Source organism: Sapajus apella, unplaced genomic scaffold (genome assembly GCF_009761245.1).
Source record: "Sapajus apella isolate SASKATOON/1434 unplaced genomic scaffold, GSC_monkey_1.0 scaffold95, whole genome shotgun sequence".
Taxonomy (NCBI): domain Eukaryota; kingdom Metazoa; phylum Chordata; class Mammalia; order Primates; family Cebidae; genus Sapajus; species Sapajus apella.
The window spans coordinates 664,804-684,404 of record NW_022437035.1 but is presented as its reverse complement, the minus strand read 5'-3'; the positions used below and the strand labels follow the sequence as shown (position 1 = coordinate 684,404).

General features: G+C 41.2%; 1 protein-coding gene across 5 annotated transcripts in view; it reads right to left on the bottom strand.

Moving 5' to 3' along the window:
- Positions 1-19,601, bottom strand: part of SPECC1L (sperm antigen with calponin homology and coiled-coil domains 1 like) — a 152,452-nt gene that overhangs the window by 33,378 nt on the left and 99,473 nt on the right. For all 5 annotated transcript variants that reach the window (XR_004262237.1, XR_004262238.1, XM_032256621.1 and 2 more), the window contains 3 exons: positions 16,592-16,675; positions 14,332-14,488; positions 9,697-9,799 (listed from right to left, as the gene is read on the bottom strand). Coding sequence is in view for 3 of the 5 variants with exons in the window: in XM_032256621.1 (XP_032112512.1) it covers positions 9,697-9,799; positions 14,332-14,488; positions 16,592-16,675 (344 nt within the window). In the remaining 2 variants the exon portion in view is untranslated. The remainder of the gene's footprint in view (positions 1-9,696; positions 9,800-14,331; positions 14,489-16,591; positions 16,676-19,601) is intronic.

The following is a 19,601-nucleotide window of genomic DNA, read 5'->3' as shown; positions in this document are numbered from 1 at the left end:
GCCTGGGGTATTTTCCATTGTCATTCCTCTTTGGCTGGCCTTGAAATCTAATTTTTTGTCTACCTGCTCCTGTGAGAACAAAAACTATGCTTAAGTTGTTTAGCCTTTAGTAACAGCTTTCTACTGAATTTCTTCTGAATTTGAAAAATCTTAATTTGAACCTTAACAGCAAAAGCTAAGTCAAATAATGAGTTTACTATCCCCCCCTCTTTTTCCAAAGAGTTGGGGTCTCACTCTGTTGCCCAGGGTCAAGTACAATGGTGTGATCAAAGCTCACTGTAACTTCGAACTGCTGGGCTCAAGCAATCTTCCTGCCTCAGCCTCCTTGAGTAGCTGGGATTACAGGCATGTCCCAACAAGTTGGCTGAGTCCATTACTCTTGAGGTTGTCTTTTCCCTAGGATCTCGGACCCTCAAATCCTGGCTGCCTTAGAATCCCTCATTTTAAACTTTAGTCCCCCTACTCAGTGATTCTGAAACCAACTCTGGACCACTGCTTTGTCTGGCCTCTGCCCCATGGGAAGAATTAGCCAATGCCCTAAGGGAAAAAAGCAGGGGTAAATATGGGCTCAACTCAATAGGATTTTTCTCTACAATTTTGGCTCCCGCCAAATTTGACCTGGCTGTCTTGGTTAGTCCCCAAAGCCTTTAACAATATTTATTTTTGTATTTTAAACAGTTTTTACAGCAGTCTCATCAGAGATTGGGTCTGATATTCTGTTATAACCATAAACAAAGTTTTACTGAGTTTTAATTACTGATACAGTTTTTACTGACTAGTCTATAAACTTCCTGAGAACAGAAACTATTTTTATTCCCTACCTTCTATTTAAACACTTAGCACACTACCTGACACAGAACTTACTATTTGATAAATTATTTGCTTTTTTTTTTTTTGAGACGGAGTCTCGCAGTGTTGCCTGGGCTTGAGTGCAAAGACGTGATCTCAACTCACTGCAACCTCTGCCTCCCAGGTTCAAGCAATTCTCCTGCCTCAGCCTCCCAAATAGCTGGGACTATAGGCGCCCACCACCAAATCTGGGGCTGATTTTTTGTATTTTTAGTAAAGATGAGGTTTCACCACATTGGCCAGGCTGGTCTCGAACTCCTGACCTTGTGATCTACCCGCCTCGGCCTCTCAAAGTGTTGGGATTACATGTGTGAGCCACTGTGCCCAGCCTATTAGCTTTTCTATATTAGGAAAAAAAGCTTAGAATGCAAGTAAAGCATAGCACATAAATATAAGCCTGCTAAACCATGCCAGCCCATTAATTCTTTTAATTCCACTTATCTCCAGTAAGAAATATCCAATCTTTTCTTCTGTAGTCCACACATTAATGAAGTACATCCATCAGTAAAACTGCATTCTCAATGTTAATCTGAGGTTAAATTACCTCAGATAGTACTAAAATATTTTGTTCATTTATTAAAAGTCTTTTGTTCTAGATTAAGTGATTTCATTATTCTTTGGATTTAACCAATCCATTTCTAGGTCTAGCATTTTATCAGAAAACAATGAGATTTTTCATTCAAAATAAAGCTCTCTTAAGTTAACCTTTAGAGGCATCTTGATTACATTCAATTAGGGTTTTCCAGGAGGGCAAGAAAACAATGATACAACAAAAGCTCTTAGATATAAAATCTAAAACCAAAGAAAAGTTGACTTAAAGTATAAATATTTTCTTTATGCCAGTTGGTTACTCTTATATTATCAATCTTGTACCATCAATCCCTAAAGACAATAGCTAAAAAAAATTAAAAGTGGTTGTCTCTGGACAGCAGAAATTTTAGAGGTAAGGAAATAGGAAACTGGATTACCACTTCTCACAATAAACACTTAAAAATTATTATAGTTAGTCCCACATTTAAATTAAAAACATAACTGTGTATAAACAGAGGCACAGATTTTTTAAAAAAGAAAAAAAAAGGAAGACGCAACCCTTAAAGCAATAGTACTGAAAGCTGGTTACACAATGCCTGGACTCACAAGACAGCCTTGAGGCAGTCATTTATCCTTGTGGGGGTTTCAGTCCCAGATCTGCAAACCTGATAATAAACCAGAACTCCAGGATATTTTCAACACTAATATTCTACTATTCTAAAGCTTCAATGTATGATAAATGGCAGGGCACAAGTTAAAAGAGAAAAATGTATTTGTTAAATAAAAGCTAAACTCATAAGGGCTTGTTTTGTAATGGATGCTTAATGAAATTACAGTGATCAGCACAGTAATTTTAGGGTGACTCTTAAGAGAGTTAACGAAAGATGATATGGGCATTAGGGAATCTATCTCCGCTGATTAGACGGCTTCTTCATAAAGCACGCACGTTCCAAGCATTAATGATCCATCTGGGGCCTCTGAGAGCAGTATGTGCTAAGTGTCACGTAACAGCTTCTGCTCTCACAAACTAGTCAAGTGTCACAACCTGCCCTTTTCTGCAAACTGTGAGTAGTCAGAGACCAAAGGACTGAACCGAAACTGCTGGATCAAAGGATGGGCATGATCATCCATTTCTAGCTAGATAGGGAAAGGGCGCTGGCCCTTCCTATATGATTCTTGACAAATTAAGAGCACTATTAGATATGGCTTTCAGTTTTAAAAGATTATGCATTTCAGACCAGGTGCAGTGGCTCACACCTGTAATCCCAGCACTTTGGAAGGCTGAGGCAGGCGGATCACTTGAGGTCAGGAGTTCAAGACCAGCCTGGCAAACATGGCAAAGCCCATATTTACTAAAAACACAAAAATTAGCTGGGCGTGATGACAGGCCCCTGTAATCCCAGTTACTCTGGAGGCTGAGGCAAGAGAATTGCTTGAACCTGGGAGGTGGAGGCTGCAGTGAGCCAAGATTACGTCACTGCTCTCCAGCCTGGATGACAGTGAGACCCTACCTCAAAAAAAAAAAAAAAAGACTGTCCAATTTTTTTTTTTAATTATACTTTAAGTTCTGGAGTACATGTACAGAATATGCAGGTCTGTTACATAGGTAAACTACATGCCATGGTGGTTTGCCACACCCATCAACCAGACTGTCCAATTTTAACTTACAGAGCTTGAAATAAAAGCACCAGTATCCTCTTTGCTTCTAAAGGTAAGAAACAGATAGATATCTGTCTCATAGGAAACAAAAGCCAACTGCCTCCCTCAAGCCGTACATATATATCAAAGAAGTGTCCATAGGAAGTAAGAAAGCAGAGAACTGGGTTGGTAGCAAAGACTGTCAAGTGTACAAAAAGAATTTTCCTTATGTATGATTAACCATCCTATATCATATTTCCCCCTGCATTTCAAGTACCAAGTAAATGGAAAGAAACTTTAAATTATTAATTGAAATAACTGATTTGTGTATATATATGTTTCTACATATAGATTAAGGTGTATATATATATTAAATATCTTAAGATCATAGAATCATAGGACTTAAACTAGAATAACCTGAGGCATTAAATAATTGACTTAATGCTTGAATTATCTCCATTTAATTAACTTGATACATGGCAAAGTTCTAAAATCAAAGGAAAAGTATTTCTTTTTCTTCCTGAGACAGGGTCTTACTCTGTCACCTAGGCGGGAGTACAGTGGCGTGATAGCAGCTCACAGCAGCCTCAACTTCCCAGCTCAAGTAACCCTCCTGCCTCAGCCCTCCAAGTAGCTGGGTTGAGGTGGGAGGATCGCTACCATGCTCGCTAATTTTTTTTTTTAAGTAGAGAGAAGATCTCACTATGTTGCCCAGACTGGTCTCAAACTCCTGAGCACAAGCAATTCTTCAAGGGGGAAGTAATTTATAATGTTCCAAAATTACTTTATTGTCTACGAAAATTTAAAACTTAGGTTATAAGAAGACATCTAACAACGAGGAAGACAATATAAGTACACCTCAGACTGTACTTCATCTTCTTGTGCTTCATAGATACTGCATTTTTTTTTTTTTTACAACTTGAGGGTTTGTGGCAACTCTGTATATAAAACAAGTCTGTTGGTACCATTCTGCCAACAGCATGTGCTCATTTCAATGTCTCTGGGTCAAGTTTGGTAATTCTTGCAATATTTTTTATTATAACCATTATGGTGATGTGTTACCAGTGATCTTTGATGGCACTATAGCAATTGTTTTGGGGTGCCATGAACTGTGCCCATACAAGGCAGTGAACTTAATCTATAAAGTTGTGTGTGTTCTGAATGATCCACTGACTAGCCACTTTGTCTCTCTCTCTCTCTTCTTGGGCCTCCCTATTCCTTGAGACATAACAATGTTAAAATTAGGCCAATTAATAACCCTACAATGGCCTCTCAGTGTTCAAGTAAAAGGAAGACTAACACATCTTTCACTTTAAATCAAAATCTAGAAATGCTTAAGCTAACTGAGAAAGGCATAGCAAAAGCCAAGAGGCCGAAAGCTAGGCCTCTTGTGCCAGTTAGTCAAGTTGTGAATGCAGAGAAAAAGTTATTGAAGGAAATTAAAAGTGCTACACCAGTGAATATACAAATGATAAGATAATAAAATGGCCTTATTGCTGATATGGAGAAAGTTTTCATGCTTTCAATAAAAGATCAAACCAGCTACAACATTTCCTTAAGCCAAAGCTGAATCCACAGCAAGGCCCTGACTCTCTTCAATTCTATGAATGCTGAGATTGGTGATGAAGCTGCAGAAGAAAAGTTTGAAGCTAGCAGAGGCTGGCTCAATGCTGAAGGAAAGAAGTCATCTCCATAACATACAAGTTCAAGGTGAAGCAGCAAGTGCTGATACAGAAGCCGCAGCAAGTTACCCAAAAGATCTAGCTAAGATCACTGACGAAGGTGGCCACACTAAATGACAATTTTCAATGTGGATAAAACAGCCTTCTATTAAAAGAAGATGACACCTAGGACTTTCATAGCTACAGAGGAAAAATCAATGCCTGGCTTCAAAGCTTCAAAGGACAGGCTGTCTCTCTCATTAGGGGCTAAGCAGCTGGTGACTTTAAGTGGAAGCCAGTGCTCATTTACCAGTCCCACAATCCTAGGGCCCTTAAGAGTTATGCTAAATCTACTCTGCCCGTGGTCTATAAATGGAAAAACAAAGCCTGGATGACAGCCCATCTGTTGACAGCATAGTTTACTGAACACTTTAAGCCCAATGTTCCTTTCAAAATATTACTGCTCATTGACAATGCAACAGATCAGCCAGGAGCTGTAATGATGATACAAGGAGATGAATGTTGTTTTCATGTCTGCTAATACAATATCCATTCTGCGGCTCATAGATCAAGGAGTGGGCTTAAGATGTTCAATAAACTATGGGGTCTCACCACTTCAAGCCAAGATCATGGACTTTAACCAAATGACAAAGGAGAAACAAATGAAGCAGCTTAAAGAGAAGTAACAAGATCAGTTTCAAAAACACTTTGGTAGTAAGCTAGAAGCTGGATAAGAAGATGAGAAAACTACATATGTCCATGTGAAAACCTGTTGTACACAAATGTCTTCGACCAGGCAGGGTGGAATGTGCCTGTAGATTCAGTTACTTGGAAGGCTGAGGTGGGAAGATCACTTGAGACCAGACTGGGCAACACAGTAACACCTCATGCCAAAAAAAAGTTCATAACAGTGATATATATAACCCCCCGCAAAAGCGTAAGCAACACAGACACCATCCTGAAGAGAAGAATGGATAAACAATATGTAGCATATCCATATCATGGAATATTATTTGGCCACAAAAAGGAATGAAGTACTAGTATATGCTACAGTATGGATAAACCTTAAAAACATGATTCTAAGTGAAAAAAGCCAGTCACAGAGGACCACATATTGTGTGATTCCATTTATAAGAAATGTCCATAATAAGGAAATCTATAGGACAGAAAGTGATTAGTGGTTGCCTATAGTAAATAGAGAATGACTGCTACTGGGTATAGGATTTCTTTATGGGGTAGCAAAAATATCCGAAACTGGTTGTGGTAATGGTTTTACAACTCTGAATATACTTTAACCCCTCCCCCCCCACTGAAATGTACACTTTAAGTTGGATGAATTGTATCTTGCATGGCCTATCGCAATAAAAAAATGTTCTTTAAAAAAAAAAAAAAAAAAACTAAGTGATTGTATAATTTTCATTTATGCTTGAGGTTTCAGTTCTATAACTAACTTGTAACTGCCAGCATTGATGTTCTTGCCATTCAACAAAGCCTGAGACTTTTCAAGTTTGAGTATGAAGTCTTTTTTTTTTTTTTTTGCGATAAGAGTTTCACTCTTGTTGCCCAGGCTGGACTGAAGTAGTGTGATTTCAGCTCACCTCAACCTCTGTCTCCAGGGTTCAAGCAATTCTCCTGCCTCAGCCTCCCAAGTGGCTGGGATTGCAGGCATGTGCCACCATGCCCAGCTAATTTTTGTATTTTTAGTAGAGACGGGGTTTCACCATATTGACTAGGCTGGTCTTGAACTCCTGACCTCGGGTGATCCACTGCCTTGGCCTCCCAAAGTGCTGGGATTACAGGCTATGAGCCACCACGCCCAGGCTGAGTATGGAAGCCATTTTAGGCTGAAGTTTTATGTTTGGCTTCATTCACTTAGCATAAAATTTTCATAGTTCATCCAAGTTGCAGCATATATTAAAACTTCTAATCCATGAACACGGTATGTCTTTCCATTTATTTAGATTGTCTTTAATTTCTTTCAGCAATGTTTTGTATTTTTCAGTGTATCAGACTCATACCTCCTTTGTTAAATTTATTTCTAGATAGTTTATTCTTTTTGATGTTGCTATAAATGGAAATGTTGTTTTAATTTATTGTTAGTATAAGTAAATGCAAGTGATTTTTGTGTACTGATCTTGCATCTTGCAACTTTGCTGAATTTACTAGTTCCAACAGTTTTTATGTGAATTCTTAAAGGTTTTCTAGATAATAGCTGGGTGTGATGGCCTACACCTGTAGTCCCAGCTACTCAGGAGGTTGAAGACGAAGTATGTGTAGTCTGCTATTTTTGGGTACAGTGTTGTATAAAATACGTATTTAGGTCTAGTTGGTATATAGTACTATTCAAGTCTTCTATTCCCTTGCTGATTTTCTATCTGGTCTTAGTCATTTTTTTTTCTTTTTGCAAAGTTGTTTTATTATTGTGGTAAATACATATAACAAATCATTTTAACCATCTTTAAGTATACAGTTCAACAGCATTAAGTATATTCATATTACTGTGCTACAATCACCACGATCCACCTCCAGTACTTTTATCATTTTATAAAACTAAACTGTGTACCCACCCCCTTTCTTTTTTCCCTCCCCCAGCCCCTGACAATCAACATTCTACTTTTTGTCTCTATAAATATTATTATTACTCTAGGTACTCCATATAATTAGAATCGTGTAGTATTTCTCCTTTTGTACATGGTTTGTTTCATTTAGCACAGTGTCTTCAATGTGCATCGAGTTGTAGCATGTGTAAGAATTTCCTTCCTTTTGGGCCGGGCGCGGTGGCTCAAGCCTGTAATCCCAGCACTTTGGGAGGCCGAGGCGGGTGGATCACGAGGTCAAGAGATCGAGACCATCCTGGTCAACATGGTGAAACCCCGTCTCTACTAAAACTACAAAAAATTAGCTGGGCATGGTGGTGCGTGCCTGTAATCCCAGCTACTCAGGAGGCTGAGGCAGGAGAATTGCCTGAACCCGGGAGGCGGAGGTTGCGGTGAGCCGAGATCGCGCCATTGCACTCCAGCCTGGGTAATAAGAGCGAAACTCCGTCTCAAAAAAAAAAAGAATTTCCTTCCTTTTTAAGGAAGAATGGTATTCCATTGTATTATACAAAACAGGTTCTTTATCCATTCATCTATCAATGGACACCTGGTTGCTTCCACTTTTCAGCTATTGTAAGTAACAGTGCCATAAATGGGTGTGCTTAAAACATTTCTCCAAATCTCTGCTTTCAATTCTTTTGGGTATACACCCAGAAGTGGAATTGCCAGATCATATGGTAATTCTGTTTATTTCTTTCAGGAATTGTCATACTATTATCCACAGCAGTTATAACATTTTATCGGTCCCCCCCAACAAAGCATAAGCCTACACATTTCTCCACATCTTTGCCAACACTACTAATCTACTTTTTTAGCCAGTGGAAGTTGGCATGGAGATTTTTTTTGAGTCTCACTCTGTCATCCAGAGGCTCGATATTGGCTCACTGAAGCCTCTGCCTCTGGTAGCTGGGATTACAGGCGCAAGCCACCACGCCCAGCTATTTATTGTATTTTTAATAGAGACAGGGTTTCACCATGTTGGTCAGGCTGGTCTCGAACTCTGACCTCATGATCCACCAGCCTTTGCCTCCCAAAGTGCTGGGATTACAGGCGTGAGCCACTGAGCGAGGCCTTTTTTTTTTTTTTAATTATTTTCTCTTCTCTTTTTCACTTGCCACTGGCTTGAAGGTCAAACATGGAGAGTCTTAATAAATCCTCAATGATTATTATGACTTTTCTTTATGTCCACTGCAATTTATTTCGCTTTTTAATCTTAAATGAGGATCATCACTTAAAATCATGTACAAATTCATCCAAAAGGGACCTGTTAATGGCAGATCTTAATCAATCCGTTACTCTACTACATCATTACCTCTTCTGCATAAAATTTGTATGCAAAGGCCGGGCACGGTGGCTCAAGCCTGTAATCCCAGCACTGTGGGAGGCCAAGGCGGGTGGATCACGAGGTCAAAAGATCGAGACCATCCCGGTCAACACGGTGAAACCCCGTCTCTACTAAAAATACAAAAAATTAGCTGGGCATGGTGGTGCGTGCCTGTAATCCCAGCTACTCAGGAGGCTGAGGCAGGAGAATTGCCTGAACCCAGGAGGCGGAGGTTGCGGTGAGCCGAGATCGCGCCATTGCACTCCAGCCTGGGTAACAAGAGCGAAACTCCATCCCAAAAAAAAAAAAAAAAAAAAAATTTGTATGCAAATGTTGTAGCTAGACCTTTTATGCCATTTTGGTGAGATGAGGGCTGATGTGAAGAGATCAGGAACATAGAACTCTATTCCCTTCTTGTGTTGCACTTCTGTGCCAAAGTATGAAATGCAATCAAGAGTACCATCTGCATGCTGGGGAGAATCTCTGTAACTAATACTGTATGTGAGGACACCAGGAACAAAATTGTATTTTTTAGCACTATGAATGGATGAATTTTACATGTTTTCTTTTTGTATGGAGAATTAGAGTCCACTCTCCAAAGTTATATTTAAAGTAAAAAAAACATTTAACCTAGACGTAAATAAGAAAGTGCTATAACAGATGAGTAATACTGGAAATATTGGCTACTGTGGAAAGGGAACAAACTTACTTCTTCCAAGTGATAGTCAATTATGGCTGGACTTTAAGAATGTGTTCCTGAAATTTTATATATGACTCATCACTGCAGCCTCTGCCTCCCAGGCTCAAGTGATCTTCCCACCTCAGCCTCTCAAGAAGCTGAGACTCCAGGCACACAGCACCATGCCAGCTAATTATAATTTTTATTTTTGCAGAGATAGGGTTTTGCCATGTTGCCCAAGCTTGATGGGCATAGTGATCCACCCGTTTCAGCCTCCCAATGTGCTGGGATTGCAGGTGTGATCCATTGTGCTCAGCCAGGATTCACCATTTCTAATGTGTGACAGGTAGTAAGCTACGACACTCCAGCACTTGGTTTGGCAATTACTCACATGGGACAAAATAACCATATGATTACCTGATAGCCTTCTGTTTTCTTCTGACACCACTTCAGCAAGGCATTCCTCTTTGATCCTCCATATTCTCTGGCCAATGCTGAGAGGGGGTCTTTCCTTTCTTCTCTGAAAACAAGTAACCCAAAGTTGAAATATTTTTTGCTTGGGCACCAGAATAAGAGAACAATTTTTAAACAGGAGAAAGGCACATAGTAAGGAAAATACAAAGGCAAGACATATTTTTTCATACATTTGATTTTTAGTTTATGGCCCCATAGATCCACTGTTGTCAGAATTCTCTGCTAACTGAAGGAGGGGGACTCTATAATCATCACCCACATGGAAAGTGGCAAAGACAGTACAAAGCGCATTTAAAATTAATCAAATGCATTGGGCATGGTAGCTCATGCCTGTAATCCCAGCACTTTGGGAGGCCGAGGCAGGCTGATCACCTAAGGTCAGGAGTTCGAGATCAGCCTGGTCAACATTGTGAAACCTTGTCTCTACTAAAGATACAAAAATTAGCTGGGCATGGTGGCGGGCACCTGTAATCCCAGCTACTTGGGAGGCCAAGGCAGGAGAATTGCTTGAACCCTGGAAGCGGAGGTTGCAGTGAGCTGAGATTGTGCCACTGCATTCCAGCCTGGGCAACAAGAGTAAAACTATCTCAAAATAAATAAATAAAATAACTGTTAATGCCCTTTATCATCTCATCATTTTAAAAACTACTTACTATAAATATACAGGGCAAGGTTATGCAAGTTGTCGGATTTAAGGCATAACAGTTCTTGCCTTCAAGGAGTTTACAATGGGGGGAAGCAGATGAGACAGACAGAAGATGGCAATAAACAGTTAACAACATTTATAGCTTCCATGAAATGTCTTAGATGTGTTTAGTGCTAATTATACATCGTTTCTGACTGTCGGCAGTTAGAATTTTACCTTGCTCAAAAATGGAATTCTTTGTAAACTGACTTATTCAACATCTCCTTATGGAGCACCCCTGTGCCAGGCAATGTGCAAGCACTAGGCAATTGGGGGTGAACAACCCAGGACCTCTGCCCCCTCAAGGAACTTCAGATAGTAAGCAGAAACACTGTAGAAGTTTGGGGGGTTAAAATTCAGTGGCTATACATATGATTCATTGAAAAGAATTCCATGTAGGGTACTTTATGACATTGCCAATTGCCTTGTAGTCAAAATAAATATCCTGCCTTAGGCCAGACATTCAATCAAAAAAGGTTTTGCGATCACCCCTGGTGAAGGGGCAGGAGAGAATTACAATCCTACTCATTCTGCACCATATCTTCCCTTTTGGTCACTACTTTGGAAGTGGAACAGAACACTAAGGAATACCCAGAGAAAGAAAGTGCTGTGTAATATAACCTGCAGCTTCACTAGTAGCCTGTGCTTAAAAGATTGGTCTATTTTCAGTGATTATAGCAAAGTGGAGACTCTAGTCCCATGTTCTGTGAACTTAGCAGCCCAATAAATATCCTAAAGGTTCGTATGTTACAAGCAGCTTAGTATTCCTCAGTACATTTATTCTGTTAGTATTCATCCTCCAAAGGATGCTAGGAAATCAAAGAGGGCACATTTATAACAGAAGCTTTTCTAATTGAGGAGCCTTGAAATAGTACCAACTTTTATTTATCTAAAAACCAAAAGCAAAAATACTATTTTTCTATGTGCAGTTAGGCTGCCTTCTTGAAGAAATATACATTTTTGTGTGCCAGCCCATAAGATTCCTGCTTTGCTTTAAATAAAACAGGGATGTTCAATCTTTTGGCTTCCTTGGGCCACAATGGAAGTAGAAGAATTGTCTTGGGCCATACGTAAAATACACTGACACGAACAATAGCTGATGAGCTAAAAAAAAAAAAAAATCTGCAAAAAAAATTCTCAGAATGGCCGGGCGCGGTGGCTCAAGCCTGTAATCCCAGCACTTTGGGAGGCCGAGGCGGGTGGATCACGAGGTCAAGAGATCAAGACCATCCTGGTCAACATGGTGAAACCCCGTCTCTACTAAAACTACAAAAAAAATTAGCTGGGCATGGTGGCACGTGCCTGTAGTCCCAGCTACTCAGGAGGCTGAGGCAGGAGAATTGCCTGAACCCGGGAGGCGGAGGTTGTGGTGAGCTGAGATCGCGCCATTGCACTCCAGCCTGGGCAACAAGAGCGAAACTCCGTCTCAAAAAAAAAAAAAAAAAAAAAAAAATTCTCAGAATGTTTTAAGAAAGTTACAAATTTGTGTTGGGCCGCATTCAAAGCTGTCCTGAGCCGTGGGTTAGAGAAGCTTGCTTTAAAGGATTTCAAGAAGTCTGTTATACTATCACTAAACATAGGGAAAGAGAATGACGGAGTTATGTGAATGGATGCAAAAAAGCACGCCAAAAACAAACAAAAACTTGTCACGGCTCAACATAAAAGTCACTATTATAATAAACGGGAAAGGTTTACTTTGGCTGACATGGGGTCCATTTTGTTACAGAAACAACTTAAAAAGCATCAAAGTAGAGCAAACTCTATGGGCATAATGAGAAGCTACAAAAAAGCGCCCCTAGGAATGGAGGATCATCTCTCACTTCTTCATCTTGAGATGAGAAACTGAAGCCAGGAGACACCTTGTTGAAGATCAAAGCTCCTACGTGGAGGAGGCAGGAGGAGTGTGTGTCCTGTCTCCCAAACCAGTGTCCTTTGCACAAGCACCATGCAGGGAGCTCATCACCCAGGACACAAAGAAGAGCACTGCCAGTCTTTTCCCTGCATAGGCAGGGTGGCCCGAGCTACCTTTCTCACTCGGTTTTCTACCTGCTCCCCTGGGGCACTGCTTACTGGACCACAATTCTAAAAGGTTGGCTCCCTTAGAAGCATGGCTTTATAATAAGTGCATAATTTTAGTTTGAAAGGCTAAATATTCCATTTTCTCCTCAAGGCTATAAATTAATATATGGATAAACTTCTGCCACTCATTCCTATCCTTCCTTCAATTCTTTTTATTTTTTTGAGACAGAGTCTCGCTCTGAAGCCCAGGCTGGAGTGCAATGGTGCAATTTCGGCTCACTGCAACCTCTGCCTCCCAGGTTCAAGCGATTCTAGTGCCTCAGCCTCCCAAGTAGATGGGACTACAGATTCACAAAACCACACCTGGCTAATTTTTGTATTTTTAGTAGAGATGGGGTTTCACCATGCTGGCCAGGCTGGTCTTGAACTCCAGACCTCAAGTGATCCACCCACCTCAGCCTCCCAGAGTGCTGGGATTATAGGCATCATCATCACGCCTGGCTGCTTCCTTCAATTCTTCTTAACGCTTGCCAACAGTTTTCTTCATCCCTATAAACAATGTATGCTAAATTTTTGACATCTGTTTTTCCCCCTAAATCCTTAATACCCCTTAGTCCAAAGAGGCTTCTGACATAAGAGAACTACGAATAAACTATAAACTTAGGCCAGGTATGGCGGCTCACACCTGTAATCCCAGCACTTTGGGAGGCTGAGGTGGGTGGATCACCTGAGGTCAGGAGTTCAAGACCAGCCTGGCCAGCATGGTGAAACCCCGTGTCTACTTAAAAAAAAAAAAAAAAGTTAGCCAGACACGATGGCTGGCACCTGTAATCCCAGCTACTCAGGAGGCTGAGGTAGGAGAAACACTTGAACCTGAGAGGTGGAGGCTGCAGTGAGCCAGGATCGCACCACTGCACTCTGGTCTGGATAACAAGAGTAAAACTCTGGAGAGAGAGAGAGAGAGAGAGAGAGAGAGAGAGAGAGAGAGAGAGGGAGGGAGTGTGTGTGTGTGTGTGTGTGTGTGTGTGTGTGTACACACATACACATTCTTAGATTTTCATGTACTTTTTAATCAATTATTAATGTAGCACCATGTTCCCAGACTCCCAGTGTAAACAAAGACAGCCATCTTTGATATCTTCCATTCCTGCATTCTTTTTATAAAGATCTGAAATCATCTTTCTTTATGAAAAACTTCCTGGGTCCAACCCTCTCTTCACCTCTTTTCCACTGTTACCACACTGGCCCAAACATGGTAATTTATTTACACTACTTTATAGCTTCTACTACATCAAAGTGACTCAATTTGAATTTAAAGAAGTTCCATCACCTTGCCATCCCCTACCTAGTCAATCTTTTCTTCTGCTGTTCCCTGATATGGTAGGTACACCTTCCTCTGGACTTATGTAACAGGCCGCTGAATCTGTAAAACCACCTACCTACAGCATCCCCCTCCAGACTCCTCACTTATTCATTCATTTTGTATATTCCCTCAAGTTACTGACCTTGCCAATAATGTCACCCAGCCCTCCCTATCTACAATTTTCAAGACCCAACTCAAATTCCAACCTTCTGGGATGCCTTCCTTAACACCCCACCCATTCCGCAGTATTTAAATTCACAATACTTTCTTTTGCACTCAACCATTCTCTAATTAAAAAAATAAGATACAGTTGCTTAGGGAAAGGAACTATCACTTTTACTTTGTCAGTGTCTTCTATACCATTTACCTAATAAGAAATATTAGTAAACCACACACAGAAACAAAAAAAAAATCGCAGTGCTCAAATGCCATCATTTTACAACTTGATCATTTACTATCAAAAGGCCAGGAAAGATACACACAAAATGCAAGAATATTAACTGTTCTCTACCTTATTCGGCTTCGGGTGGTGGGAGTCACAGACGCTGTTGGAGAAGAGGATAGGGAAAGCTGTGGAGACGTGGTTCCCATAGCCATCAGAGAGGCTGGCGATGCTCCCTCCTGTGCAGAAATGTCCCGTTTCATTTCTTCACTACTTCGTCGAGAGACTGTGAGAAATAGTCATCACGCATTTTATAGCAAAAACATTTTAGACTGCGTTCTTGAGATTTTTTCTGAAGATTCCAAAAAGAACAGATATTACTACACAGGAGGAAAAACTAATACTGATAAATGGAAAGTATTTCTTATTTTTCCATTAAAAAAACTGTGAGGCCAGGCACAGCGGCTCATGCCTATAATCCCCCCAGCACTTTGGGAGGCTGAGACAGGCAGATCACTTGAGGTCAGGAGTTCCAGACCAGCCTGGCCAACATGGTGAAACCCCGTCTCTCCTAATAATACAAAAATTAGCCAGGCATGGTGGTGCATGCCTGTAATCCCAGCTACACAGGAGGCTGCGGCAGGAGAATTGCTTAATCCCAGGACATGGAGGTTACAGTGAGCTAAGACTGCACCACTGTGCACTCCAGCCTGGGTGACAGTGAGACTCCGTCTCAACCAACAAGCAAACAAACAAATACAACAACAAAAAAATGTGAAAAGATACAGTAGTTGAAATATGCACGGAGCTCCATATTCCTTAGAGACAAGGAGTTTGCCTAATCCATCCCTTTAACACTCATGCCTATTAAGCACATAGTGAATACTACATAAACATCTGTCTAATTACAAACACAACTAAAAACCAAAGGTTAATTATAACCAGATTTGTAACTACTCTGCCCTGCCCAACACACACAATTCAAATCAACACAACCCTTCTGAATTTAGCCAAAAACACTGTTAAAGGGACAGAAAGGAAAGATATACTTCATCACAGGGCTACATGTAATGCTAGCTAAGGGCACTTTTATTTTTTTTTTTTTTTCGTGAGGGAGTCTTACTCTGTCATTGAGACTGGAGTGCAGTAGTGCATCTCAGCTCACTGCAACCCCTGTCTCCTGGGTTCAAGCGATTCTCCCGCCTCAGCCTCCTGAGTAGCTGGGACTACAGGCACCTGCCACTGTGCCTGGCTAATTTTTGTACTTTTAGTAGAGACAGGGTTTTGCCATGTTGGCCAGGCTGGTCTTTAACTCCTGACCTCAGGTGATCCACCCACCTCAGCCTCCCAAAGTGTTGGGATTACAGGCATGAGCCACCACACCCAGCCTCAGGGCACATTTGAAGAAAAAAAAAAACTAAATGAGACAGAAAATCAAAACGTATTAATTCAACTGTTGGGAAATAGCAACAATCTTTTGGAAAAGTCCTATTGTGAAGTTTGGCACAGTAAGACATTGTACCACCTTATTAGAATTACAAAGTGTTCCAAGAACTGTTGAGTGGAAGCACCCACTTCAGCCACTGCTATCAGCCCCACAACAGCAGCTTTCTAGAGGCGGCACTGACTACTGCCAGGTGCTCAGAATGCAGGGCTGAACATAGTGACAACTGACATAGTTGACAAAGTCCCTGATCTCAGATTCTTTCTCACCTCAGAAGAAGGTGGATCTGCAGGAGCCATTAACTCTATCATCCCTGGGCTGATTTAACGCAGTCAGTGTTACACATCAGTAATTGCTTTCCCCTGACAACTAAAAACTGTCCCACCCCACTGCCTTTATTGGCTAAAATTTTCTAATGATTTTAGGATAGCCACAGCAGAATATGTCACTCTGCATTAGTAAAGCAATGCCCTTAAAGATCCAGAGGCACAAATGCTCTCTCCTATTACATGATCTTCAAATGACGTGCTTATATATTTCTGGCATAATTTATGATTATGGTTTTTTAGTTCAATGTCAGTTCTTTATGGTCCTTAAATCAGTAGTTTCTTTTAAGTGGTATGCTAGGAAACTGGATGAGAAAACCTCTCAGAACTTTATATAAAATAGTGGAAACAGGCTGAGAAAGAATCTGGAGAACACACACAAACACACACACAGAAAAAGGCTTTGGGATGGTAATTTTAGCTGATCACAGGACTTCCCATTGATTAAAGCCCAGCTAGAGAGGGCACAGTGGCTCACGCCTGTAATCCCAGCACTTTGGGAGGCCAAGGTGAGAGGACAGCTTGAGGCCAAGAGTTTGAGACCAGCCTGGGCAATACAGTGAGATACTGTCTCTAAAAAACAAAAAATAAAAAAAAAATTTCAGATGAAAGTCATCACCTGAGAGGGTCTTGGCACTTTCCATTGCAGGCACTCTCGGGAGGGAAGCAGGCCGGCTGGTTGAAGATGTTCTTAACAGATGCTCTGCACAAAGTAGAAAGGATCCCAATAAAGAAATATGATGCTGAACTTTAAAGTAACAAAGGTAGAAAGAAGGTGAGTTTTACTCCTTTCGACCTTGAAGCTCATCCTTCTTCCCAATTCAGGGAACTTCAACAATTTCCCATAGTCTGTTTATCCAAAACAACTCATGTATACACAGAACACAGTAGAACATTCCATTCAATGTTTCACCTCTAGGAATGAGATGCCCCACACAGACCAATACTTCTAAATCCTGGGCTGCCACTTACCTGTTTGATGCAACTCCATCAAAATCAAAGATCCTCTACTGCAACTACGTCTAAGCTCCAACTAAATAAAAGCTTTGCCTTCATGTGCCTACAGTTAGTGTGGAAGCTACACATATTAATATATACAACCATAGACAAGTCAGGATGGGATAAACAGAGTCACAGAATGATAAAAGTATTATCAAACTACAGAGGAGAAGACATTCCCTTTGATTTCAGGCAGCAGGGAAGGCTTCAAAAAAACCAATGACATTAAGTAAGCTGGGCCTTACTGAAAAGAGGTGGGGAACTATATGTTAGTCAACAACAATCAGAGAAAGGTACAAAAACATTCATGTTAGAGAATAATGAAGGCCAAGTATGGCTAAAACATAGGTATATGGAGAACAAACAAGGCAGCAGGGAAAGGGGCTTTAAAGAAGGGTGAGGCTGATTAAGGAAAATCTTCATTACCTGGCATGTGGACTTTAATCTGAGGGCAACAAGGAAGCATCAAACATTTTTGAGCCTTCAGGAAAGGACACAATCAGATATTGCTTCGATTGTCTCCACTTGCAGCCTCACCTTGTTCTACTCCTCTCTTGTTCTCTAACCACAAGTTGTCTTGGGAGTTCCTTCAATTTCTTGAGCATTGGCACCAGCTGTCCCCTAGGCTCCTCCTCTATTCCCTCCTAATACTGGTTAACTTGATCATCCTTCAGGTCTTAGTTGAACATCACTTCCCCGGGACCTGCTTCCCCACCAGCACCCACCAAAAACAGATCGGAGTTGCCCTGCTCTCTTCCTGCACACTATAGCCGACAAGAGGCTACAGCCCAACAAGAGACTCTTCAGACCAGGACACACAGAGGCAGTCACAAGGACAACCAGAACTGTTCTTTCTGATCAGGGTCTGGCGTGTGACTAGGCTAAGGGAAAGCCTAGTCACACGCCAGACCCTGATCAGAAAGAACAAATCTGCCCAGAAGCACTTGTTGAGTCTTTCTTACTGCCATGTCTAAGGATCCAAGTCTGCCTCGATTTGACAGACTGTCCCTGTCATAGCCTCGTACTTACTTTCTGAAAATACTCAAAAATGTACTGAGAACCCAAATAGGTTATTCTTTTAAAAATTATTTGTGTTAAATTTTAACAGCCACAATCCAGGCTGCTGCCATGTCATGAAGTATTTTTACTGTGAGAATCAAATCTGCCCAGAGGCACTTGTCACAGTAAGAACACAGGTCCTTTTACTATTCTAGTAAGTAGGCTGGTTTCCATGTTCATGTCCAACTGTCGGTTTATCCCTCTTCAGGAAATAAGATTAGTCTATTACAATTGAGTGTAGCAGGCAGGAGATATTGTATTTACAGTAACAGATTCTATTCTATTGCCACATGGAGCTATTCTTGTCTTTAATCCATTCATTAAACAAAAATCATCTGAGTGACCACTACTTGCCAAGCACTTGGCTTGGTGCAAAGGTCGGAGAAAAAAAGAAAGGAGACAGGAAACTTGCTCTCGTGGAACCTGGGGTCTAGAGCAGAAGCAAGCATTCAAAAAGTCATTACGAATAAGTGATGCTAAGAAACAACAAGTACCGGAGTTCTGGGAACAGAGCGGCAATGTGACCTGGTCTTGAGGGGAGAACAGGAAAGGCCTCCTCAGGAAATGACAGCAAAGTTGAGACTAGAAGTATAATTAATAGTCTTTATGCAGGCAAACGAGAGCTTAGAAGAAAAAGAATGTTCCCAGCTGAGTGCTTAGCATACCCTCAAAGAAATTGAGGACACTGTGGCGATGTTCAGAGGGAGGGGAAGAGCAGAGCGAGGTAAGCCTTCAAAGATAGGCCAGAGGGCCAGCTCAGGCAAGCATGAGTCATGAAGGCAAACTCCAGGGTAAGGTGTCTGGACTTTAGTTGGCAAAGGGGAGCCAATGGAGGTTTTATCACGTTAGCATTTTTCTGGCTGCAGCAGATTGCAGAGGGGTAATGGTTTATACAGGACAATGAGTTACAGTGTGCAGGTAAGAGATGACGGCGACTTGGACTTGGGTGGTACCAAGTGAGTACGTGATGTAAACAGATTCAAGGGCTCTTTGATGCAGCAAAATCAACAGACTTGCCAACAGATGGATGTGAAGGTAAAACGGAAGGAGGTACCACGTACAGAGGTAAGAAAGGTGAGGAGGGTTATGGAAGAGATGTGAACACACTTAATTTGAGAACTCTCTGAGATACCCAGGGAAAGATGTGGTCCAGGAAACGACAGAGACAGTGTAAAAGAAAAGTCTGAAGTGAATATATTGTTTTGAAAATTTTCAGCACATAGGTGACGGGGTGGGAGAGCACTTGGTGACATGGAGGTTACTGGTAATCTTGGTCAGAGCAATTAATTCAATGACAAAAGTAAGATGAGAATGTGGTGGGGAGGGAGTGGTAGATAGGAAAGATATGGAGATAAATTGAGCAAGGGTAAGAAAGACAGTATAGTAGCTGGTGGACAAGAGAAGGAGGATCTTTTTCTACTTAATGAAGGAAAGATGTATTTTTTTTTTTTTTTAATTAAAGATGGGATTTTGCCATGATGGCCAGGCTGGTCTTGAACTCCTGACCTCAGGTGATCCACCCACCTCGGCCTCCCAAAGTGCTAGGATTACAGGCGTGAGCCACGGCACCC